At 29.7% G+C, this 26,075-nt stretch overlaps 9 protein-coding genes across 9 annotated transcripts; 3 read left to right on the plus strand and 6 right to left on the minus strand.

The window, feature by feature from the left end:
- Positions 1 to 2,252: 2,252 nt before the first annotated feature.
- On the plus strand, positions 2,253 to 5,225 carry RQC2 (Rqc2p; the record flags this gene model as incomplete). Its single annotated transcript, XM_064857011.1, has 1 exon — positions 2,253 to 5,225. One exon carries the CDS (start codon positions 2,253 to 2,255, stop codon positions 5,223 to 5,225), a length of 2,973 nt encoding a protein of 990 aa, XP_064716144.1.
- A 1,472-nt stretch (positions 5,226 to 6,697) lies between these two features.
- On the minus strand, positions 6,698 to 7,663 carry PWA37_000333 (uncharacterized protein; the record flags this gene model as incomplete). Its single annotated transcript, XM_064857012.1, has 1 exon — positions 6,698 to 7,663. One exon carries the CDS (start codon positions 7,661 to 7,663, stop codon positions 6,698 to 6,700), a length of 966 nt encoding a protein of 321 aa, XP_064716145.1.
- A 776-nt stretch (positions 7,664 to 8,439) lies between these two features.
- SGN1 (Sgn1p) lies at positions 8,440 to 8,865 on the minus strand (the record flags this gene model as incomplete). Its single annotated transcript, XM_064857013.1, has 1 exon — positions 8,440 to 8,865. The coding sequence occupies one exon, from the start codon at positions 8,863 to 8,865 to the stop codon at positions 8,440 to 8,442; it is 426 nt and encodes a 141-aa protein (XP_064716146.1).
- Positions 8,866 to 9,626: 761 nt separating this feature from the next.
- NOP16 (Nop16p) lies at positions 9,627 to 10,337 on the plus strand (the record flags this gene model as incomplete). The annotated part of the gene is made up of 1 exon (XM_064857014.1): positions 9,627 to 10,337. The coding sequence occupies one exon, from the start codon at positions 9,627 to 9,629 to the stop codon at positions 10,335 to 10,337; it is 711 nt and encodes a 236-aa protein (XP_064716147.1).
- Positions 10,338 to 10,704: 367 nt separating this feature from the next.
- On the minus strand, positions 10,705 to 11,991 carry PMI40 (mannose-6-phosphate isomerase PMI40; the record flags this gene model as incomplete). Its single annotated transcript, XM_064857015.1, has 1 exon — positions 10,705 to 11,991. One exon carries the CDS (start codon positions 11,989 to 11,991, stop codon positions 10,705 to 10,707), a length of 1,287 nt encoding a protein of 428 aa, XP_064716148.1.
- A 2,216-nt stretch (positions 11,992 to 14,207) lies between these two features.
- On the minus strand, positions 14,208 to 15,872 carry PWA37_000337 (amino acid permease; the record flags this gene model as incomplete). Its single annotated transcript, XM_064857016.1, has 1 exon — positions 14,208 to 15,872. The coding sequence occupies one exon, from the start codon at positions 15,870 to 15,872 to the stop codon at positions 14,208 to 14,210; it is 1,665 nt and encodes a 554-aa protein (XP_064716149.1).
- Positions 15,873 to 16,380: 508 nt separating this feature from the next.
- On the minus strand, positions 16,381 to 17,031 carry DOT5 (thioredoxin peroxidase DOT5; the record flags this gene model as incomplete). Its single annotated transcript, XM_064857017.1, has 1 exon — positions 16,381 to 17,031. One exon carries the CDS (start codon positions 17,029 to 17,031, stop codon positions 16,381 to 16,383), a length of 651 nt encoding a protein of 216 aa, XP_064716150.1.
- A 589-nt stretch (positions 17,032 to 17,620) lies between these two features.
- TIR3 (Tir3p) lies at positions 17,621 to 18,301 on the minus strand (the record flags this gene model as incomplete). The annotated part of the gene is made up of 1 exon (XM_064857018.1): positions 17,621 to 18,301. One exon carries the CDS (start codon positions 18,299 to 18,301, stop codon positions 17,621 to 17,623), a length of 681 nt encoding a protein of 226 aa, XP_064716151.1.
- Positions 18,302 to 21,552: 3,251 nt separating this feature from the next.
- On the plus strand, positions 21,553 to 25,749 carry PDR11 (ATP-binding cassette multidrug transporter PDR11; the record flags this gene model as incomplete). Its single annotated transcript, XM_064857019.1, has 1 exon — positions 21,553 to 25,749. The coding sequence occupies one exon, from the start codon at positions 21,553 to 21,555 to the stop codon at positions 25,747 to 25,749; it is 4,197 nt and encodes a 1,398-aa protein (XP_064716152.1).
- Between the last annotated feature and the right edge of the window lie 326 nt (positions 25,750 to 26,075).

A 26,075-nucleotide genomic window follows, 5' to 3' on the forward strand; every position in this document is an offset into this window, starting at 1 on the left:
TTTAATTTAATTTAATTTATTTTATTGTGATATTGTTTAAGTTAATTGATTACTGTATTTTTTCAGTTTGGTTATCTGTTTTAGTTGACTATGAAAATGAGATGGAAATGAGACAAAAAAAATTCTCCATTCTGAACTATTTGTTGTCCTTATATATATGTAAAATTAGAGGAAGTTTATCATAAAAGAATTATGAAATAGACATAGTAATAATTCACCAATAGTCAAGATGTGTCAGTAAAATCTTCTCATATTTTCCATACAAAAGAATAAAACAAATGAATCATAAAAATAACCCATCTTTTCCCTCTCTCCTTTTCTTCACTTTCCGCCCTCACCTATAACGATACAAGTCTAGTGCACTCTTTATGCTGTGCGTTGCTATTGCTGCATTAAAATAAAATGTCTATAACCATCACACTATTGTCGCAGATCCAGAAAAATCTGAGAAGGCACAGAAAAAATCAGATATTGAAACAAAAAGAGAGAAGATTTGTATTGTATTGTACTGTATTGCATTTGTATTGTGTTTTCATTTTAGTTGAGAACTTAATGCTGTCTCTTTAATTTTGTTCAGCAGCAAATTGTTCTCAAAAAATTCCCATATTGCAACTTATCAAATTTTTTTTGTTTCTATTTTTCTGTCCCAGACCTAGTAAAAAAAAAAGAATCAAAAAAAGAAGAAGAAAAAAAAGAAGTTGTTAAGCTGTTTACGTTAGGTTTTTATATTTTGCACCTAAAAAAAAAACAAATACTATGAGGGTTTGACTAAAAAAATATATATATATAAGTCTGTTTAAAAAAGACTTTTGATAGGACACCGAAGAATTTGTAAAAAAATCTTTGTATAACTAAAATAAAAATATACTACACGTTTGTTATTTTGTTTGCCTTAGACCGGGCAATGTTCATCAGAACATAAAATATTGTACTATTTGAGAGCCACCATAATGACCAACATTTTTATAAGCTTGTTCTTTATGATACATTATCCTTTTGTTAATTTACATTATGAAAAGACAAAAATATAATATACGTATTTGTTCTCTTTTAAAAAAATCATCTCACACAACAAATTATATCTACAAATAATAGTAATAGAAGATGCTGATTATTTGACAACAAGAGAAAATTAGAATTCCGTTTCCTAGTATATAAAAACACACTATTTCCATGATGTACATAAGATAGGATTGATCTGTTTCTATTTTTTTTTTATCTTTTTTTTTATCTTTTTTTTTTTTTTGTCATTATCTTATAATAATATTTGTGATATAATAAATAACATACAATTGTAGTTTTTGGTTCACTAACCGAAAGTATGTTACTACAGTATGATTCCTGTGTAAACATTTGTATGCAGTTAGTTTTTACTGTATAATAGTTTTAACTTTTATTTATTCTTAATATTTTACAATCATCATTAAATAAAAAATATCTGTTTCTCCTAATTATCAATAATTCAGGACAAAAATATATCTTTTAAAGACGATTTTATTATTTTTTTACTAAGACCATATTTTTATTTTCTATTTAACACTATAAAAATTAAGGTACGTCTACTTAAGAACTTAGTACTATACGAAATCATCTATCTGACTTGATAACCTATTTGTAAAATCAAATTGATGCATACTTTTAAATAGTTTAAATTATGTAAACTCTTGAAGATATTCTTCGAAGATTCCAAATGGAAGTACGATAAAATAACACCGTGTACTAGATAGAAAACAGTGAAATAGAGTAACAAATCAGATTATAATGAGTATTAATTGTTGTTTCATAGTTTTGCTTCCATCTAAACATAAAATACTCTTGAAAAATTTTTTAATTGTTATATAGAACCTGAATTTCAAGGATTTCGGTAGCCAAAAATTCAAACCATTCTGATTGAATAACTATTACTTCTCTCATTACATCTGGCTTGCACATATTATTTTAATAATTAATTTAAAAGTTCAAATATAATATCGTCACCTTATTCTTTCTTTTGAAAATTGCTAATCATAAACATATCTTGATACCCCCGTAGTAATACTTTTTTCTTTTTATTTTTTTTCTATTAAACTTATTGTACAATGAGAAAAAAAGGAAAAAAAGAAACGAAATTTCCTGTGAATCCAAGTACAAAATGAATAGGAACTATATGTTATAACATCATCAAGAGAAATCTTCTGGAAACAAATGCAAATGCTACCAAAACACATAGTTTTCAATTATCATAGTATACTCTAGGTGAGAAGAAATTAGCTATGAAACAAAAAGTAAGTGCACTAGATTTGCAGCTTTTAGTTGCTGAATTGCGCAATTCTATTGAATCATACAGATTAAACAACATATATAACATTGCTGATTCAAGCAAACAATACCTACTAAAATTTAACAAACCAGACTCTAAAGTTAATGTTATAGTTGATTGTGGCTCTAGAATTCACATTACCGAATATGCAAGGCAAACACCAACAATGCCCTCGAATTTTGTTGTGAAATTAAGAAAACACTTGAAATCAAGAAGACTAACGAATGTTAGACAAGTTTCTAATGATCGAATTGTTGTATTTCAATTTGCTGATGGTCAGTACTATTTGGTTTTTGAATTTTTCAGTGCTGGTAATATACTTTTGTTAGATGAAAATTTAAAGATTTTATCTTTACAAAGAATCGTTAAAGAATATGAAAATACAGTTGGAAAAAAGTATGAAATGTTTGACCATTCTCTTTTTTCCAATCACACTTCCATACCAACTATTACAGACACTGAATTTAACACTGCATTGATTAACTCATGGTTTCAAGAAGAAAAGACACACCTAGAAACCTCCCCAGTCCCTGAAAAGAAAAAAACTATCCATAGATTATTATTGAATAAAGTACCCTATTTATCATCCGATCTATTAACAAAAAATCTGAAAATGAATGGTATCACACCCTCTGAACAATCTTCTGCATTTTTTAGTCAAGAAGATGTTATCTGTAATGTGTTAAAGCAGACCCAGAAAGAATATAGTGAACTACTTCAAAAGGAAGTAGTGATGGGGTATATAGTAACACGAAAAAACTCAAATTATATAAAAGAAAGAGACTCTGTCGATCTAGAATATGTTTTTGATAGTTTTCACCCATTCAAACCATATATAAATGCGACAGAAGATAAAAAGATCGTTGAAGTGGAAGGGTCTTATAATAAAACACTAGATACATTTTTCTCCACTATTGAATCATCCAAATATGCACTTAAGATCCAAGCTCAGGAAAATATGGCACAGAAGAAATTGGATGATGCACGTTTTGAAAACGCCAAGAGAATTCAGACATTACAAGATATGCAACTTATCAATGAAAAGAAGGGACATTTAATTATAGAACATGCTAATGAGATTGAAGAAGCCAAGTGCGCTGTCCAAGGACTCATTGACCAACAACTAGATTGGAATACTATTGAAAAGTTGATAAAGGCAGAAAAAAAAAAGAAGAATAAAATAGCTGAAATGATCATGTTACCACTAAATCTTAACCAAAATAAAATTGATATTAAATTACCTAATGTTTATAGAGATCATTGTAGTAGTAGTGATGAAGAAAATACATCCTCCGATTCCTCAGAAAACAGTGATTCAGATGATGAAATACAAGTAGATGTAAATAAATCTATTTGTCATGCTCATGCAAGGTCTAAAATAAGTAATAATAAAAATTATGTTGTTGTCACGATTGATCTTACCTTGTCTGCATATGCAAATGCTAGCGAATATTTTAACCTGAAGAAAACAACAGCTGAAAAACAAAAAAAAGTAGAACAAAATATTGAAAAAGCTATGAAGAACATAGAAAAAAATGTTAATCAACAACTAAAAAGAAAACTAGAAAAAAGTCATAATATTTTGAAAAAGGTTAAGAATCTTTACTTCTTTGAAAAGTATTACTGGTTTATCTCCAGTGAAGGTTTTTTAGTATTAATGGGTAAAAGTGCAGTTGAATCTGATCAAATATATGGCAAGTATATTGAAGAAGATGATATATTTGTTTCAAATAGTTATGATAATGTTGTATGGATCAAAAATCCAGAAAAGTCAGAGATTCCACCAAATACATTGATGCAGGCTGGTATATTATGTATGGCATCTAGTGAGGCATGGTCGAAAAAGTTAGCTGCTTCTGCTTGGTGGTGTAGAGCTAAAAATATTAGTAAGTTTAATACATATGACAATAAAGTACTTCCAGCTGGTGTTTTTACGATAAAGGATGAAAACGAAAAAAATATCTTAGCACCCTCTCAGTTAGTTATGGGTCTAGGTTTGATGTGGAAAGTGAAAACTTTGAATGACACAACCTATACTGAAGATGGTACCTTTCCTTCTACAAATCATGAATCTGTTGAAACTAAATGTGTTTTTGAAAATGAAATCTCTGAAGAATATCCTTCTAGTTTCCCGGAAACTAATAGTAACTTACCTCTTTTAGAATCTGTTACTAAAAAAAGTGTAGACACATTGTTTACCAGAAATGAAAGTAAGATGATGGAAAAGGAAGAAAAAGAAACAACAGAAGAAAATAGCACATCGATCACTGCTGCTAATGTACTTCTTAACATGAAGAAAAATGTTCGTGGTAAGAAGGGCAAACTAAAAAAAATGCAAAAAAAATACAAAGATCAAGACGAAAGCGAAAGAATTATGCGCCTGGAAGTCTTAGGTACCTTGAAAGGTATTGAAATGGAAGAAAAAAGAAAACAAGAAGAATCCACCAAAAAAGATCAACAAGAATATAGAAAAGAAAGACGAGAGAAACAAAAAATGGCTCAGCTTTTACATTTTACTACTATGGAAAAAGTAAAAATTAATTTTGTACAACTCAAGGAACAATTAAGGCCATGTATTTCCAAAGAAGATGAGGTTTTAGATATCATCCCTGTTTTTGCACCCTGGCTTGCTTTGCTGAAATATAAATACAAAGTTAAAATACAGCCCGGTAATGCAAAAAAAGCAAAAACTATGAATGAAATTCTAAGTTTCTTTTTGAATAGACAAGTTGATACAACTAAAAACAACAATACACTTGATTGGCCTATGGAACATGATATGATCAAAGCTCTTACTGCACAAGATTTAGTTAGAATTGTTTCAGTAGATAAAGTTTCTGCTTCTCTGAATGGCTCAAAAAATGGCAAAACTAAAAGCCATAATAAAGGAAAAGGAACCAAAGTTAAAGGTAAAAATACAAAATAAGAAGATAGAAAATTCACAATTTAATATAATAATATCAGGCAATGAATTTACATATGTATTATAAGTATTTCACATTGATAGGAAATATATATTACAGTTAAGATGATATAATATCCAACTATTATTTCTGTCTTTAACAGTTATGAAATTTGTAGGGGTATTTGTCATTATGTCAGGGTGTGTTACATAGCACCATATGTTATTATATGCTTACTAGTCTGATTTTCCACAATACAAAAGAAAATCTAAGTCCCTAATAAAATGATTTTAACTAAAAATACCTTTTTAAGATCCATATCTTTCAAAAAGCTCAATTGAAAATTACTTGAGCATACGTTAAATGCTTATTAATCAATCATTTAACTCCTAACATTAATTATAGCCAAGATTTTTTTGAAAATTATTGCATAACATTTAAAGACATATTTTTAACTAATGTGACAGTCTTTAACACCTTACACCTAAAATACAATAAAATTTTCAACAAATTAACAATAAATATTGTAGAGCAAAAAGATGTGAATAATTTTGCTAATTATTACGCAGTTACTATAACATAGCAGCCTGAAAAAAGATACCTAATATATAAACTATCATTGTTGTCATCTATCATTACTAAAATTTTTAAAATAAAAGATTTTGCTACTCTCTACTTATTCTATGCAAAACTATATATATGGTAATACCTACTTTATATTTTCAATAACAACATAATTTTTATCACTTTACATAAACATGCACATTTATTCACATGTTATTAAATACAACTCCAGCAATATTATATCCCAGTTTTGGACTACTATTAATATAAAAAGATGGAATACTATTAAGTGTTACGCATAAAGTCCCAAGTCATCCAAAATATTATTAATTAAGGTGATATCATTCATGTACTCTGAATACTCACTTTCTGCAGTCATACTACCATTATGAGCCTCTTCTTCAACAAACTGATGATCTTCAGGCTCCAAATTGTACTTTTTCAATAAGAAATACCGAATGTCATCAACAAATTCAATCGTATCTGTTTTTTGACGTTCAACAATTCGTTCAGAACTTTTAACAATGGCCTGTTCAAATTCTTTTTTTTGACAGAAATTCTTCAAATTATCAGCTACAATTTTAGCAACATATTGCTCCAGCTGTTCTAATCTATTTGACCAAGCAAAATATAATATATCAAAGATAGGGTATTGCTCAAGGATTTCTTGACTTTGTATAATAACTGTAGTGGCAATGGATTTCAATCGATCTATTAACAAAAAATCACTTAGTGATATGACCCCTAGAGCACAATCCCAAGGTAAGTTTGACTCATCATAATAAAGATACCGGAGTACCATTTCGAATATAGCAGGGTCGTATGCAGGAATATCTAAAATCTGCACATTTAAATCAGGATATATGTTATTGTTTTTCGAAATAAAGTAACTTGTAAATTCCTCAAAAGGGTCAATAAACATACCTCTGAACTAATCAGACCGAATTAGTATGGAAAGATAACAGGGGTATATTTTTTGAATTCCATTATTATCTTTAATACGAATCAATATATCAGGCAATGCTGAACAGGATATTAGGCGCCGATGCAATTCTGGAGTAAGTTCATTTGGTATTAGAATTGCATTATGAATTATGTGGCACTTAACAAAATTCGAAAGCTGTTTTTTGGCAGATGAAGTAAATATGTATTGATACTCCAACATTAATGCGGATTTTTCAGATGGATCTGTAACATATTTGACTTTATTTAAAAAATCCAAAAGATCTTCTAATTCCAAAATACTTGCAATTTCAATCAAGACGTGGTAATAAGTATGTTTGATGGTATATAAAACAGGTATCAAATATATAAATTTTAATAAAAACTTTAACGCATATATAGGTATATCATCCCTTATTTTCATGACACTATCATTTAATTGTTGTTTGCAAATAAAATCAAAGAATCTAGGACATCTTGCTTGAATCATATATCTATGGGCCTTTATACCGAAGAGATTATCACCAACATTTTCGTTACCTTTATGCTTTGATATCAAGCTGCCTGACACTCTATCTGTAAATTTTTGTAAAATAACGTCAAAAGTTCCAAAATTTGAGTTTTTATTCAAAAGAGAAGATATATGAGTAGCAAATGGTTGATTCATATCAATGACTTTGAAAATATCATAAGTAAGCAGTAAATCCCTTATTGAATCAGTTAATGCTCCATATATACAACGTGCTCCCTCATATCTATCTCTCTCACAGATAGCACCACTTTTTAACAATAACCTAACAACTTCTTCGTGTCCACAAAGACTTGCTAGAAATAAGGGGGAATTATCAAATTTATCAACAGCATTGAGGTTTACGCCAGCAGCTATAAGTCTATCAACATTTGGAAGATCCCCAATGTGGCATGCAAAACAAAGTTCTTCAAACTGTTTATCCATTCATATGATATTTGACGTATAATTTTCAATATAAAAAGTATTGAGAATACAAGAAAGAGACAAGTTAAACAATAACTCACAAATCAGTTTTTAATATATTAGATTAGATAATGAAGGTAACAGGGGTAAGTAAACTCACGTTACCTAAGAGAAGAATAACATAATGGAACAATTATAATACTTCATGGGGAAATATTTTAATTTTACATGAAATACATAGGAGGTTTAATATTTTATGTTTTACCTATGTATATATCATTTTTCCATTTTTTACATATTCATATTATTTTTTTTCCATCGTTTTCAACTTAAAAGTGCACTTCATAACTCATAATTTTTGTACTCTATTTTTGTCTAAATCATATGGATAAAAAAAATGAGATGTACTATAAATGTTATGACCTTTTATGTAAACTCTTCTTTATCCTTTGCTCAATAGCATCTACTTTTATAACCGATACTTTTTTTACGTTATATTTAAGTGATACTCGAAATGTATTTGGCTTACTCTATAAAAACTCAAAGAGAGATCTCATAAAAAATTGTTTGTAGTTCATTTATATAATCATTCAGAAATTTCGTACTAATAATCAATGTGAAAAGCAAATAAGTCAATCCCATTGAGTTACTATATTTTATTCTATACAAATGAGGACCTTATTGAACGTAAACAAAAAATATAAATAGTTTGTTCATAGAAATTATAGAGTACCGACGTAGTAGTATAATTTTTTTCGTATGTACTTATATGATTGCTTGATTTTATATTCAAAATATTACATTTTTGGTGTCAGTTGTGACGGATTTGAAATTGGACATCCTTTACTTTTCTTTTTGTGATATGAACGAATATTTGTTCTTTTTCTTCGAATTTTGACCCTACTACCCTTTAAGATAGATCCGTTAAGTAGAAGAGCCTTCTCTACACATGCTTCTCTATCAAATTCTACATATGCAAATCCTTGTTTATGATTTCTATGGATATATTTATTATTATTGAATAACGTAATCCTAACAACCTCTCCACAATCCTGGAAAAAATCTTCAATTTCATTTGGTGTGATTTCGAAGTCAATATTACTTAAAAAGACAGATTTCAAATCTGACTCATTTTGTTGATTTAGCATTGTTAAGTCAATCCTATCATGGGTTTTAGTACTAACGTCACTTGCATTTTGCTTATAAATACCTTCAGCAGCCATGTTTTCTGATAACGATTGTAAAAAGATACAAAATAAGAAAAACAAACACCAGTAGAAAGTTGAGAAAATTAGCAAATATCTATTATTTTATAAGACTCTCTATCTGCTTAATTTCTTTTGCTTTGTTTTCTATCAAAAGTTATATATCTATTTTAGAATTGATATAGAAAGTTGACACACGCATATCCTAGAGAATACAATGAGACCTATAAGTGTTAATCTTTTCAATAAACATATGTAAATTTCTACACTAGTCTATTGAACCGTGTACAACGACTTAAAAGTTATGTTCACATTAATGTGACACAAACTAGTAAAACGTTAAAATTCCAAGATTGTATTCTTCTTGTTTTTATCTTTGGTATAGAATAGCTTTCCTTATTATAGAAACAACAAAATAAACCAATGTTTTTTTTATTTTTTTTTCCTGCTTTTTGCTGTTTAAAAAAAAGCTTCTTCAATAAAGAAAAATTTTTTTATTGAAAAATTAAAATTATTTTGATTCTGATAAACTAACTCATCGCTTCAATATCCAGGTTAATTTAAGTTTTAAGCTGGTACTTGGTAGTTAAATGCAATGCATAGCTTACCAATTAATAGGATTTAATTTAACTATTGAAAAATTTAGTCTATTCTTCCCTCACTTTGAGAGCAGAAATTGAAGATTCTAGAGAAAGAAAGATAAGAGAAATATCAAAAAAGAAGAGTAGCACACAAACATCAACATTACATCTAAACTAAAGAAAAAAAATCTGTCCAAAATGGTTTCTGTAAGGAAGAAAAAGATGAATCGTTCATCTGTTGGTAAGGCCACTAGAAGAACTAAAGATAGAAGAAGAAAAATAAATATAAAGTCTAATCCAATTATTGCAGCTAACTGGGATTATTCTTTAACACTAGCGCAAAACTATAAAAAATTGGGTTTAAGAGCGAAACTCCAGAAACCAGCTGGAGGTCAAGAAACAGATTTATCCAAAGTAATGAAAAAGGAATCTGCTACAGTAAATAGTAAATTTAATGATAATAGTGATAGCGATAGCGATTCTGATGAGGACCAATCTCAAAAAGGACATGTTGATACACAAGAAGATGAAGAATTTGATGAGAATAACATTCCTGAAGGTGAAGCTAGACTACAACGTGATGCTCATGGGAATATCATTAAAATTGTCTATGGAAAACAAAAGGCTTATGATATTGATGAAGATATTAATGAGTTCAAAAAAAGAATTCAAGAGACTGAAGAAATGACAGAAGTAGTTAAGGAATTGGAACGTTTTGCTAATCGTCCAATAATTAAAAAAGAAAGACATCAAAGTGAGAGAGAAGCTGAATGGTTGGGAAGACTATATAAAAAATATGGAGATAATTATAGGAAGATGTTCTTTGATAAACTCAATATCTATCAACAATCACCTGGTGACTTAAAGAAAAGAATAGAAAAATGGAAAAAAACACATAATATTGAGTAACATTGTAAAATAAAAGGAAATTATTATTACAACTACGATGTTGTAGGAATAGCATGATATAAAATGCATAGATATACTAAAGAATGAAAACGTAATATATTTTATTTACTGATCTACTTTTATTTATCTTCTTTTTTACTTAATTATTCTACCAAAACTAATAATTATTTTTAATGAATAATTTTCGTAGAAAAGTATTGAAGCTTAAAGATAGATATATGGGATGTGTGGGTCATATATATATGTGAGAAAAGTAATTAGAGACAAACCTTCATAAACCTATATATGGATATAATATGATAAAAAAAGATGAGAAAAATTTTCACACTAAAAGGTATTTATTTTTTGATTTGCCTTTGCATTTCAATCAAGCCTCAACAAATGCTCTATAAGTAGTAAAATCTTGGTCCATAGACTCTAAGTCAACTTGTGTGTTTGGAGCGATAAAGAAGACAAAACCAGGTTCAGCTTTTAATTTGACACCTTCAGTACTAATAAAACCATTTCCCTTTGTGGTAATTAAAATACTTGGACCTTCAAAAGGTTTAAAATGTCTTACACCAGTAGATTGCTTAAAAGTAGTTTCTAAAACAGCAAACTCCTCAATTGGTGGATTATATAGGACTGATTCACCATTACCAGATGATCTTTCAAACGATTCTTGTTGCATCTTTTGATCTTCCACACTGCCATATTTATATGTTAACATTTCTACCAAATTTTTAACATCCTTAAATTTAGGGGTAAAACCAGCTCTTACAACATTATCAGATGCAGCCATACATTCAATGATATCACCACTAATGTAAGCGTGTGGATCTTTAGCTCTTAAGAAGATAGCTTCACCAGGTTTCAATCTACAATGATTCAACAATAAGCAACCACAGAATAAACCAACATCTTGGGGGAATTGTTTATTTAAACGAATTATCAATTCTGGTAAATCAGACTTGTTGAAATCTTTTGGACTTTGTTGAGCTCTGTCAACCAATTTCTCACTTTCTTTAGCAATAAATTCATCAGAAGCAGTCATAACCTTATTGAAGACTTTTTGTAATAGTTTTTTGTTGGATTTATCGTCTTCAGATCCTTCAATGGCGTCTGGTTTGATACCATTGATAAATTCTTGAGCAACATCTTCACCAACAATAGCTTTAAATTCAGGCAAACGTTTTAATTCATCTGCTATTTCATTCAAAGGTTTAAATCCACAGAACCCTTCGAAGTCTGTAACAGCAACAGCCATTTCTGGTTTATGGTTATTATCTGGGTAATTTTTAGGATCTTGCTCATGTAACATTTTCCCTAAAGCCTTATCTGGGTGTGCTTGGATGGATAAAACCTTTTCAATAGATAACACTTTAAAAAGAAATGGCAATTCTTCTTTATTTTGGAATTTTTCAACAATCTTTTCACCAAGCATATTAACAGGATCCTTTTTAATCATATCTTTTAACAATTCCCCAGTTTCAGCTTGTCTGGAAGGACCGTTAGAATGGGTTCCCATCCATAGTTCAGCATATGGCTTGGATTCATCAATTTTTACAGATTCATTAGAATGGGCAGCATATTGGGCAACAGCAGATTTGGAACCAATCTTACCCCAAGCATAATTTTGATAAGTGGCCTCCAATCTAAATAATTTAGAACTCATTTGGTGTAAATATATTGTATTTAGTTGATCGCTGGTGTTTTGAATTACTCAGGGATAAAAATAAGAAAGAAATATACTTGTATAAACCAAAAGGAACAAAAGCAAAAATTTATAATAATTTTTGTTGTTATTCTTGAGGTGAAAATAATACACAAACTAATTCAGTAAAAAAAAAAAAAACGGAGAAAAAGACCAGTTTGAGGAAGAACAAAAGTGGAATAAATGCTAAAATTAGCCTTATATATGTGTATGTTGTATATATTTGGAACAACTACAAGAGTAGAGAATAAGAAAGAAAATGAGAAGTAAGAAGTGAATCACAATCAGAAGGTTTGATGCGTTGGAGTGGGTAAATCAACAAAATAATATTCCAGTATCAAGCACAGGTTAACCTTATCTATTGGTCTTTATCTCTTGAACGTAGTTAAGCATACTTTAAATTTTGTTAATACCTTTATTATCCTGGGAAAATATACAGATTTTCAAGAACCTAAAATTGCTATAGTAGTTATATTTTAAATTTATATAGGGTCAGTAATATCTATTAAGTATAAACATTGGAGTTGTGCTTTTCTATGTATGTATATTTATGGTACTTCATACACATTTGTGATTTTTCAAAGCATAGTTACATTTACATTAAAATAGCTAGTTTTAAAATAATACAAATTGTGGTGATAGATGTCAATAAAAAATATACAATTTGAGAGGAATGTCTAGCTACATTAGGAAAGTAAGATACATACAATCCTTAGTAGTTAATTTATTAGTAATATTATTTATGGTGCATTATGATTTGCCATCCTAAAGTTTTTAGTATTAAAGACTCCATGAAATAATGAGAAGACTGGAATTTTTGAAATAGACAATAACGTATACTCTTGATTATAATTATGATGTTCTGTTTGTATTTAATATGAGAAGATTTAGATACAGGTATAATACTCAAAAAGTTTTCCCTTCAGTACTTTTTTTTATTACCTATGAACCCACATATTCTTATCCATACACCAGAATATTCTGCATATACATGTAAAATATTTTTCCGATCTTTATTGAATATTATACAAAAGAAGAATTTGTAAGAGTTGTTGTATGTAAATGGATGAATCGTATCAATCAGTATAAGTATAAACACTCTTACGTAAGCTCTATATATTACTAATTAGTAACCCTGATGTTGTATTACTTCTTGTTGTTATTCTTCTTCTATGATATTAAGAGGCGACTCTTAATATCATTACTAAGATGTATTTAAATAAGATGATTACCCCTGGCATATCTCTCAATAATCAAAGGTCTCTTGACAAGATCTGATATAATTATCACTCCCTGGAAATCCTCCAATCAAATTCAATACCTTGCACAAGCCACTGCACGAATGGCTGTATCAATTCTCCACCCAGATACTCAGGTGTTACCCTCGGAATTGCGTACTTACGGGATTTCCAGTTAAGTTCCATACAAAATTTCGAAAAAATATATATATTAATCTGGAAAATCTCTATTTTATGTATATGTCTTATTTGTAGTTTTTTAAGGAATGTATTACTTTTGACAAAATAATTCATACGAAAGAATTGATTAACACTACAAATAATGACACAATAAGAAGAACACATTTAGAAAATAACAAATATATATAACAAATCTCGTATCTTTTAAAATGAATTTTCATTACTTAAAATTGAAATTGTAAATATACAACTGGTAATGTACCCACTATTAGAACTCTCAGTAACATTATTATTTTCTTATTACCTAAATAGAGTCTAGTAAACCTTTTTCAATAATATTTCTGAACACTTATCTTATTTAACTACATACAATAATCAACTAAATATCCTCCAAACAATCATAGCATCAAATTTCAAAAGAGTAATGAAGTTGGATCATACTACAATGCTTAAAAATTTCAACAAAAAATAAATCAACTTCTCAATAAATGAATAATGTATATTAGAACTAATATTAAAAAAGTAAAATACGATATTCAAAGTTTTTTGATTATTTAAAGTAAATAAAAATTTTAATTTTTCCATCTACAGTGCTACAACTGAAAAAAATACAAAGTTTTTTAACGTTTTAATTATAATATTAGAATATCTAATTATTTTCATCATGGACACTGCAAACTATAGACAACATATATATGAATACATATAACCAATTACCATCTTCTTTGCACAAAACATCAAGTACATCAATTCGTTACACTAAAAAATGGAAGACCAAAATTTTTTCAGAATATGTTGCTGTTCTTCTTCTTCTTCCCATTGCATTGCATCAATCAGCTCGCGATCAGTATCTATGTCAATGTCATATAGTTTATAAATAATTCTACACCTTTTCCAAATTTGAAATGCCAACCAAATAAATATAAATAAAAATAAGGAAATATATGATGCAACGAAATCAACTGTATTAAATTGCGGTGTAAATGATGTAAATCCCTGAGTTATGATAATTATTACAATAAAAAATATCGCATAATACGCCAACCATGGCATTAACTTAGCTTTGTATGGCAAATCATCTCTTGAGATACCTCGATACTTGAGTACTTGCATAAACCGAATATGCGCTACTGAAATTAAGAGCCATACAAAGAACCCCGCAATACTAACAATATTTAACAACCATTCGAATGCAGTACCACCACTGATAGATAATTCTAAATATGCTAAAGAACCAAACATTGAAGTAGTTAACACTGCAATATATGGAACTCCTGTTTTTGTCGTATTTTTAAAAAATTTAGGTGCAGAACCATTTTTAGCCAACCCATACAAAATACGTGATCCGACATAAACATTGGAGTTCCCAGCAGAGACTATAGTAATTAATATTGCACCATTAAATATGCTATCAAGGAAAGGAATACCAGAATTTTGAATAGCAATAATAAATGGAGACTTTGACACATATGTTGTCACACTTGTCAGCTTGGGGTCATTATAAGGAACCAAAAGACCAACCAAAAATAGACATAATATATAGAAAATCAATATTCGAAATATCACTTTTTTAATTGCATTTGGAACTGTTTTTCTAGGATTAGATGCTTCTCCTGCTGTGACTCCAACTAATTCTGTTCCTTGGTATGTGAATGCTGCATTAATTAAAGATGATACCCAACCAAGAAAACGCGCTTCATTTTTATTTGAAGATATAATACCTGGGCCCCACGAACCAGGGTTCTTCCAATACCTAAAACCAAATGGTCCATATGGTCCTGCACCACACACCATACATATACAAAAAATTATAAACCCCGTTATAGACAGAACTTTTATAAATGCAATCCAAAATTCAATTTCTCCATAATAACGAACAGGAAACATATTAAAAATAGTTAACAAAACCCAAAATATGGATATCCATGCTACTATTGGAACCTTTTCTGTCCAGAAAAATATTACTTGACCTACAACACTTAATTCTACAGCAAAAGTCACTGCCCATGAAAACCAATACATATAACCATTTGCAGCTCCAAATGCGGGTGATAAAAATCGTGAAGAAAACACAGTAAATGAAGAAGTCACAGGAATAAAAGTTACCATTTCCCCCAACGACTGAGTTACAGAAAATATAACAGTTCCCATAAAAAGATAAGCAATAAGACTTCCTACAGGACCCGCGTTCATTAATGGTTGTGCTATACCAATAAAAAGTCCTGTACCAATAGTCCCTCCCAGAGCAATCATAGCTATATGTCTCTGTTTTAATTCTCTTTTGACACCTTGTATCGTCGGTTCATCATCTATCTTTGGTATATTAGTGAATAAAACATCTTCTATTAGAGAATTTTGACTTAATTGTTCACAATTCGTCTGGTATATTTTTACGTTCTTAGGTTTCTTTTTATCCCCCTTCATTTTCTTATTCTTTTTATTATTAAATGTTAATATAAAATTTACTTTACAATCATTCTTTAATTTTTAAAATAACAAAATCGATATTTTGTTAATCATGTTCTTAATACTCTATGTGTTATTTGAAACAGATGTATATATATACATATATCTGTCCCATATAGATAGATTTTTTTTATATTCATTTATTTTAGCAATGGATACAATAAACCGTCTGCCACAATATCAAAAAAACTTTAAAAATAAAAATAAACAATCATATACAAAGAGGATACTTGAAATCAAAAATGGGATAAAATAAATACTAAATTAACAAAAAAATGTTTGTGTTATTTGATGTAGACTAAAAATGCAAAATAAAAAAACTAAGCAAATAAATTATCAACACAGAGAAATATAACATATAAATAAACTAGAATGACTAACCATTCAAACCCCCCTCTAAGAAATAGCAAAAGCTATTAAGAATCACAACCATATTTACACGTAAATAATTCTCCTTTAAAGATTCTTACTCATCCTTAATAGTCTTTGTTAATTCAATAATATGTTCCTTTGCCTCAGAAACACTAACTTCAGGTGACACCTTAATTTTTTTAAATTTTAATTTACCATCAGCAAAAATCCAATATGATCTAATGATACCAGATGTTGGAGTCTTTTTAGCACCAAGAAGACCAATTAATTCTCTTTTCGGATCACTCAAAAGATCATATGGTAACTGTTGTTTGTTGTGAAATTTTTCTTGTGCATTAACACTGTCTGCACTTATACCTAATACTGCAGCATGTTTCTTTAAATCATCGAAATTATCACGAAATCCACAGACCTGACGAGTACAACCTGGTGTTGACGCCCTTGGATATGCAAAGAGAATAATAATTTTGTTCTTTTCAGCGATGTCTTTTAAAGAAATTTCTTTATTATCTTGATTTAAAAGCGTTAAATCTGGGATTTCATCACCAATTTCCAGAACTTTAGGCAATTCAACCACAGAGACATTACCTTTTCCATCCAAACCCTTTTCTTCATCAATCTTTTTAGTAGACTTTACCTTTGAATTAGTTTTGGCAGTATTCCTCTTTGTTACTTTTTTGTCTATACTTTCTACCTGTTGATCAGAAATTTGCTTCTTTAATCTTGATGAGCGTCTTAATTGCATTGTATATTATTTTATAAATGAATAAATAGAATTTGGTCGACCTTATCCTCTAATAAAGTGAATAGTATTACTGATCTAAATTGAGATGTCTTACTCTTTTTTGTGTTCTCTGCTTCACTCTCTACAATGTTTTTATCTCTCTTGTTCCTCCTTCTTTTCAATTTCCAAGAAAAAATTCTCTTCTTCTCCCTTTTAATTTTATATTTTTCCATTTAGGACAAGCAAAAATACATACACACACACATACAAAAATCCAAGAAATGAAAAATAGTATCTAATCCTTATAGGATACTCAATCAACCTTTAAGTTTATATTTCTTATTATTCAGGCAACAGCATTTATATGCTCTAAAAGCATATAAAATCATAGGTTGAATATGTCTTAACTATTAAACATACGATATAAGACAAAATCGACTTATACTTTGTAATATTTCATCAGAAGCCAAGACGCTACATTGCTTAGTCAATAAAATTAACACGAACATTATTAATATTATTTAATATATATATACATTCACTTATTCATTTACCCATATGTATACATAAATGTATAAAAACCATATATTATCTTGGCTCGTTCTTAGTTTCATAATAATAAAGCGGCAGCACCCATAGCGGCAGCACCCATACCAGCAGTTAATAGGTTAGCGCCGTTGGCAGATTTGGATTTTGTGGAAGTTGCAGATGCACTAGAAGAGGATTTAGAAGAGCTAGAATCCTTAGAAGAGGAAGAAGCAGTGGCAGAACTAGAAGACTTAGAAGTAGAAGACTTAGAAGCGGAGGAGGAAGAGGCAGAAGATTTAGAAGATTTAGAAGAAGAAGAAGCAGAAGCAGAAGAAGTAGTAGTAGCAACAGACTCAGAAGAAGAAGAAGCAGAGGCGGTAGCACTAGAACCAGAAGCACCAGAAGCACCTAAATCAGCTGTTTCTGTAATAGAGTGAGCCTTGAAGTATGAGGACATAAGTGGGACAATTCTAGAAGAATACCATGGTAATAATTCCATAGCAGTTGTGACTTGAGCAAAGTTAATCATGGTAAACAAAGTTGTATAACTGTCATCTGTGTAAGTAGTAATGTGAGTATAACATTCTAAGACACCTTCTGGAATGGTGAAACTAGGATTGTTTTCAGCTAATGAAATGTATTCTGTTAAATGAGCGTTAACATCAAGTAACAAAGCATCAAATTCGGCAACTTCGTAAGCGTCAAGGGCAGAAGTTAAGGTAGCAGCACCGGCCATTAAAGCTAAAAACTTTTTGACAGACATTTTATATGATATTTTTTTTATTAAGTAAATTTGACGATACACGTGTGTGCTTATTGCTGTTGTACTTAGAAACAAGAGATACTAAGGTATAAGCATTGCGCACCCCCTATATCTTGAGCGTTACCATCATAACATTAAAATTATACCTTTTCTATATATATATACTTCTAGACTCCTTAACAACAATTTTTCACTCCACTTCATACTCTCTGTAAAAAAAAAAAAAACACAAGAAAAATTATTAACGAGATTTCTAATTCAATAGTGCTTTTCCATTTCACAATATATTTTACGAAGTAATAATCAAGATGGTCTTACATTATTTCCATTATGGTTTCTTTTGTGTCGTGAAAACAATATTTTTAATTAAATCTACAAGATGTATTGCAGATAACCTCTTTTTGTTTTATTTTTATTCTTATTTTTAGAAGAAAAAGAAAAGAAAACAAAGAAGAAAACGAAAAGGAGCTGGCCGTTTTCTTAAACGAGATGATACAGTCGTTGAGGTAACACGAGCAAACAGTAATAAAAAAAATTAACCCCAAACACTACAAGAACATATACTACAACACCAAAAATGATGGGTAATTTTATTAATAATTTCTAATAAAATAACTAATATCTTCTGAACACTACTGTCTCTCATAATGCAAGGCTTAGTCAGTTCTAACAACACCAAATTAAATATATTTCATGGCTATACATACATACATACATATATATATATATATATGTACAAACGTAGACACACCTAAACAATATAAAAATATCATTGTATACTTTTGATACTCGAATATAGTAAGCCTTTGTTCGTAATATAGATATCTCTACTAGTCGTCTATAAAGCTCCTCACCCCCCTAGGAGATATTTAACACCTTGCAATAGAAGGAGTATTCTATCAGAATTCTACAAGTATTAATCTTCCCACTAATTTTTTTTTAAAGATCTACCTGGTTTTTCCAGAAAACTGGGATCAAAAAAGCAACTACTAGTAATACATGTATTACACTTATCTCTATAAAATCTATTACCTTACTCCTCATATACATTACCACAAATCGTAAACAACATTTTTATTCTCTACTTTTTCCTTATTCTTTTTAGCTTCAACAGAAACACAAACATCACTATTGAAAGCATCAATCTTACAAGAAAAAAATTATTCTAAATGAATTCATTTTCCCTCCATGTTATTAGTGTAGATTTTTCCAGTATTACTGCACACTGAATCTGCCTAATTTTAATGATACACACAAACCATATATATATATATATATACATGTTAATAGTTAGATTTCTAATAAGACCCATAATAATTCAAACAACAATTATATAATTGTTGATTTACTATAACTCTAGCCCTTCTTGATGACTTTGAAGTATGAATTTGTTCACTTGACACTGTATTAAATTCTCAGGGCTGATAAAAAAAGACAAAAAGAGTGATTGTGAGTTTAGCAACAACTAACATTTCATTATTTTTTTTATGTTTAATCGTTCAATAGTTTATCTGTTTAGGTATTTTATTGTTTGTTGCTATAGAGACGCCGTTTCAGGTTATATAATTCATATTTTATTTATATCACTAATGAACAATAGAAATGCTACAAAATCATGGTAAGACAAGAGAGAGAAAGAATTAAAAAATAGAAAAAATTTCATAATTAAAAAGGACCTTTTAACCAAAAAGAAGATATGTTTATTAAAAAGTTCATTGCTTTTTATCTGTATTTGGAATATTAGTATTGTATATTTCTTGTTGTAAAACAATGATATAGTCTATATATTAAACGAAGAAATTTTCTAACATTTGATCCTGAACAAAAGAATTATAATATTTTGTTAACTAACTACGATTACTAATTAATAGTAGCAAAAATAAAGACAAAGATTCATAATAGCTAGAGACCATCTTAGGATTTAATAAAAGAATGAATGGTCGTTTACTTTGACCAAACGTCTTTTTTTTTCTTTTTATTTTTTGGAAGGCATGAATTTTTTAATCACAAAAATTTTCCACCCAAAAAAAGAAAAAAAAAAGTGTAGAAAAGCAAGAACCAAAGATTTAATATTCTTTTTTTTTTTGTTTCTCGTATAATCCCCCATTTGTAAACGAAGATCTATATTATTTAATCTTTTTCTTTTCTTTTTTTTCTTTTTTTCTCTTGAAAAAAATCTTCTCCTCATCACAAAAGTTCTGTTGTTAATCTTCAAAAGGACCATTTTTTTTGTTTAATTCCTTATATTTCAACAGATATTCTTAATTAAGATACTCTTTTTACTTCAAAAAAGACAACTTGTTTTATTTTATTTTACGAAGTTCATATGAATTTGTTATTACTATTATTATTATTACTATTATTATTATTATTACTATTATTATTATTATTTTCTTTTTCTTTATATGTTCTTTCCTTCCTTTGTAATATAACATTTTTTCAGTTATCCTACACACTATTAACACTAGTAAATTGCAATAAAATGCCATTGTCGTAATGCTTTATTGATTGCAGACAGAAATCCAGATACTAAGTGTTCGTCTCTATTGTTGCAAGGTAATCACAAATTATATTGTTATTTTAAGAAAATGTTCCCAAATCCTATTAGTTCCTATTCTTACGGCAATGAAATTTTATTGATTATACTCCTCTCAACTGTTCAAATATTCGTATTTTTGTGGTAGAAACATGTGCAACTTCTCTCACATGTATGTCCAACTATACATTGTTTTCTTTTTCTTTTTTACTGTCTAATTTGTCCCTTCTTCCTTTGTCAATCACCTCTATAAATATATATTAATATAAATAAACCTCTTTCTATATTATGGATATTGGCACAGAGTATATAATCTGCTCCAAACCTGATCCTAATCCAGGTTGAATCTTTATACTTCTACAGTAGTTAGTAATTTCCTCTTCTTTCTCTTTTGCTTCTCTCATCTCTGTACAAGTGAAGTTGTTCACTGATTCGATTTTATTTTCATTTCATATTACTCATTAACATTTCACTTCTAGCTGTGTATTTGAATATCATCACTCAAAAAAACAATTGAACAAAATCGTTTATATTCCTAATTAATACCCTTTAATTACTTTATCAATTCATTATCTTCAATTTTGATAATTACTTTTTCTATTATTTTTTGTAACAATATCCGTTAGTCCATACATATAGATAAGTTAAAAATAGGCAATACAAATATCTGTTCTTTTTTTCTTTTTTCGGTTTAATTTAACTTAAATATTAGAAGATGTCAGCCATCTCTAAATACTTTACGCCCATTCCTGATGCATCCATAACATTTAATGGAGCTAATATTTGTGTGAAAAATTCTATTGATTCAAATAATCTATCCAATGAGGATAATGAAATAGGTGGACCTCTTTCTTCTAATAATACACCCAATGCTGAGTTAGGTTATATTCATGATTTGACCTTCAGAGCTGAACAAGGTGAGGTTATATTAGTCTTAGGAGATCCAACATCCGATTTATTTAAAACTTTATTTCACAGTCACAGGAATCTAAATTATTATCCAAAACAAAGTATCTTATTTAAAGATAATGAATTCAAATCATTTTCATCAAAATGCCCACAACAAATCATCTATAATAATGAAAAAGATATCCATTTCCCATTCTTGACTGTACAACAAACTATTGATTTTGCCTTAGCTTGTAAATTTAATATACCAAAGCAAGAAAGAGACAATTTAAGAGATGAGTTGTTGAAAAGTTTTGGTTTGTCTCATGTGTTAAAAACTATTGTTGGTAATGATTTTGTTCGTGGTGTTTCTGGTGGTGAAAGAAAACGTATTTCAATTATCGAAACATTTATAGCAAATGGATCCATCTATCTATGGGATAATTCCACCAAGGGGTTAGACTCTTCAACCGCTTTAGATTTCTTATCTATCTTACAAACCATGGCAAGGGCCACTCGTTCCATCAACTTCGTCAAAATCTCTCAAGCTTCTGATAAAATTGTTGGTAAATTCGATAAAATACTAATGTTAACAAATTCATATCAAGTGTTTTATGGTACTGTTGATGAGTGTTTAACTTACTTCCACGATGAATTAGGGATTGAGAAAGATCCAAACGATTGTATCATTGAGTATTTGACTTCTATTCTCAATTTCCAATTTGATTCTAGTAAGATGGATTCTCAAAATATCCCGACTTGTGAATCTGATTTATATTCGCTATGGACAGATTCAACATATTATAAAACATGTAAACAGGATACTGCTATCACCACAGCTATTAGATCTGATGTTAATCCAGATGACGTTACACCAAAATTCACTGTCCCATTAACTACACAATTCCATTATTGTCTTCGTAGAGCTTTCCAAAGAATCATTGGTGATAGAAGTTATCTGATCTCTCAATTTGTTTCTGTGATTGTTCAATCTTTGGTTATCGGTTCTCTGTTCTATGACTTGCCTGTCACAACTATAGGTTCTTTCTCAAGAGGTTCCCTATGTTTCTTTTCACTTTTATTCTTCACTTTCTTAGCCTTAACTGATATGCCCGCTGCTTTTCAAAGACAAGAAATTGTTACCAAACATGTTCAACTACATTTCTACTATGGTTCCTTTGAGACTTTATCTGCTACCTGTTTTGACTACACATTTAAATTTATATTGGTTGTGGTCTTCACTATCATTCTTTATTTCTTAGCTCATTTACAATATAATGCAGGTAGATTCTTTATTTTCTTACTGTTTTTGTCCATTTACAATTTTAGTATGATTTCATTGTTTTCTTTGACAGCATTAATTAGTCCTACTTTAGGTATTGCTAATATGTTAGCAGGTATTTTATTGTTAGGTATTGCTATGTATGCATCATATGTTATCCATTTAGAAGACATGCATCCATGGTTTGTTTGGATTGCTTACATCAATCCAGCCATGTTTTCTATGGAAGCCATCTTATCCAATGAAATTTTCAATTTAAAGTTAGACTGTACAGAATCAATTGTTCCCAGAGGTCCTTATTACGATAATGTTTCATTCACTCACAAAGCTTGTGCTTGGCCAGGTGCAACCTTAGGTAACAACTATGTTAGAGGTCAGGATTATTTAAGAAGTGGGTTGAAGTACACATATCATCATGTTTGGAGAAATTTTGGTATATTGATTGGTTTCTTATGTTTCTATTTGTTCTGTTCATTATTTGTTTCTGAATTTATTACTCCATTATACACAAGAGAAAACTTGCAAAAATGGCAGGAATACATGCATAAACATAATCCATTTGGTAACAAGAAGAGTCGGAATTCCCCAGTAGCTAATGAAACAAACCCATTTGATGAGGAATTACAACCAATCTCCTCATGCTCTGTTTCCACTTCTGTTGAGTCTTCATCTGCTAAACTAGGTAGCGTTCGTGAAAAAGATAATTCCTCAACTTTCCACAAGAAAGTTAAAGGCCACAACATTGTTGAAACACAAAAACATGTTATCTCTTGGAAAAATATTAACTATGTTGTTGAAGGCAACAAACAATTAATTAATGATGCCACTGGTTTTATTAGTTCTGGTTTGACGGCATTGATGGGTGAATCTGGTGCAGGTAAAACTACTTTATTAAATGTTTTATCTCAACGTGTAGAAACTGGTGTGGTTACTGGTGAAATATTAATTGATGGTCAACCATTGACAAATATTGGTGCTTTCAGAAGAAGTACTGGTTTTGTTCAACAACAAGATGTTCATTTGGATTTACTCACAGTGAAAGAATCACTTGAAATTTCATGCACTTTAAGAGGTGATGGTGATATGGAATATCTGGCTACTATTGCAAAGTTATTGAAATTACCTGCTGAAAAGTTAGTTGTTGATTTAAGTCCAACAGAAAGAAAGTTATTATCCATTGGTGTTGAGTTAGTTACTAAACCATCTTTATTGTTATTCTTAGATGAGCCTACTTCTGGTTTAGATGCTGAAGCTGCTTTGACTATAGTTAAATTTTTAAAGAAATTGTCTGAACAAGGTCAAGCTATTTTATGTACCATCCATCAACCAAGTAAGAGTGTTATTAGCTACTTTGATAATATTTACTTATTGAAAAGGGGTGGTGAATGTGTCTATTTTGGTGATATTAACGATGCTTGTGATTACTTTGCATCACATGATGAGTCATTGTACTACGACAGGGAACTTGATAATCCAGCTGATTTTGTCATTGAAGTTGTTGGTGGGAATCGTGCAGAAAAGTACTCTGACTCTTCTAGTGATGTTGATAAGGTTTTCGAAAAAGCAAGTATTGATTGGACTGCTATGTGGAATAATTCTCCTCATAGAAAACAAGTTTTGGTTCAGCAGGAAGAATTAGAAAGGGAAGCTATTGCATCTGGTATCGACTTTACTACATCTGCATGGAGTTTACCTTCGTATATGACCCAATTGATTACAATTATTAAAAGACAATACCGTTGCACAAAGAGAGATAAAGCATATGTTGGTGCTAAATTTGCATTGAATGCTGGTGCTGGTTTGTTCATTGGTTTTTCTTTTTGGAGGACAAAAGAAAACATTAGTGGTTTACAAAATGCGATCTTCTTATCCTTTATGAATTTATGTTTATCTTCACCGTTGATTAACCAAGTTCAAGACAAGGCCTTACAGTCTAAGGATGTTTATGTTGCTAGAGAAGCTAGATCTAACACTTACCATTGGTCTGTTTTATTACTTGCCCAAACTATTGTAGAGTTACCGTTAGCAATTTCTAGTTCGACATTATTCTTCTTGTGCTGCTACTTCTGTTGTGGCTATAGTGATGCTGCTCATGTTGCTGGTGTCTTTTACTTAAATTACATTCTTTTTAGTGTGTACTATCTGACCTTTGGTTTATGGTTATTATATTCTGCTCCTGATTTACAAACAGCTGCTGTTTTTGTTGCTTTCTTTTATAGTTTCACAGCTTCCTTCTGTGGTGTTATGCAACCATATTCTCTTTTCCCTGGATTCTGGAAGTTCATGTATCGTGTATCACCGTATACATACTTTATTGATACTTTCGTAAGTTTGTTACTTCACGACAGACCAGTACATTGTGGGGTAGGAGACACTGTTCCAGGTCAACCATTACCAGGCCAAACATGTTTAGAGTTCATGACCCCATACATGAACGAATATGGTGGTATCTTGAAGATTAATAATAGTCGTTCTGTTTGTGCTTATTGTACTTATACTGTTGGTGATGATTTCTTAGCGGTGGAAAAAATGAGTTATCATCATAGGTGGAGAAATTTTGGTATATGTATCGCCTTCTGCGTCTTTAATTTCTTTGCTATGTTTGCAGGTTTCTACTTAACATATGTAAAGAATATTTGGCCAATTGTTTGGGCTTATCTCATGAAGATAATTCCGCTTGACAGATTTTTCAAAAAGAATGTCGTCACCAAAAAGAGTGAGAAGATGATAGAAACAAAATAATAGAATGAATATTCATTATCCTTTTTTCTTATTTATATACTCATCAATATATATAGAATTGTACTTTTAATATTTGTATTTTATTTTTGCTTACCTAATAATATGTATAGAAAATTTTAGTATTCGGTTAAAAGTCAGAAACCTAGATATACCCAATTATAGTGAGCGTTCCTTGTTTTCCTTTTTTGCATTTTATTGTTTTAATAAATTCTGTAATCTGCTAACTACCTCTGAGAGCTGGTATAACTGCATAATGATTTATTCTTAGATCAATATAATATAGGTTAACTAGAGAATCCAATTCGAATTTATCTTTGTTTATAAGT

This window comes from Arxiozyma heterogenica (genome assembly GCF_036370985.1).
Source record: "Arxiozyma heterogenica strain weizmannii chromosome Unknown scaffold_11, whole genome shotgun sequence".
In the NCBI taxonomy this organism is placed as follows: domain Eukaryota; kingdom Fungi; phylum Ascomycota; class Saccharomycetes; order Saccharomycetales; family Saccharomycetaceae; genus Arxiozyma; species Arxiozyma heterogenica.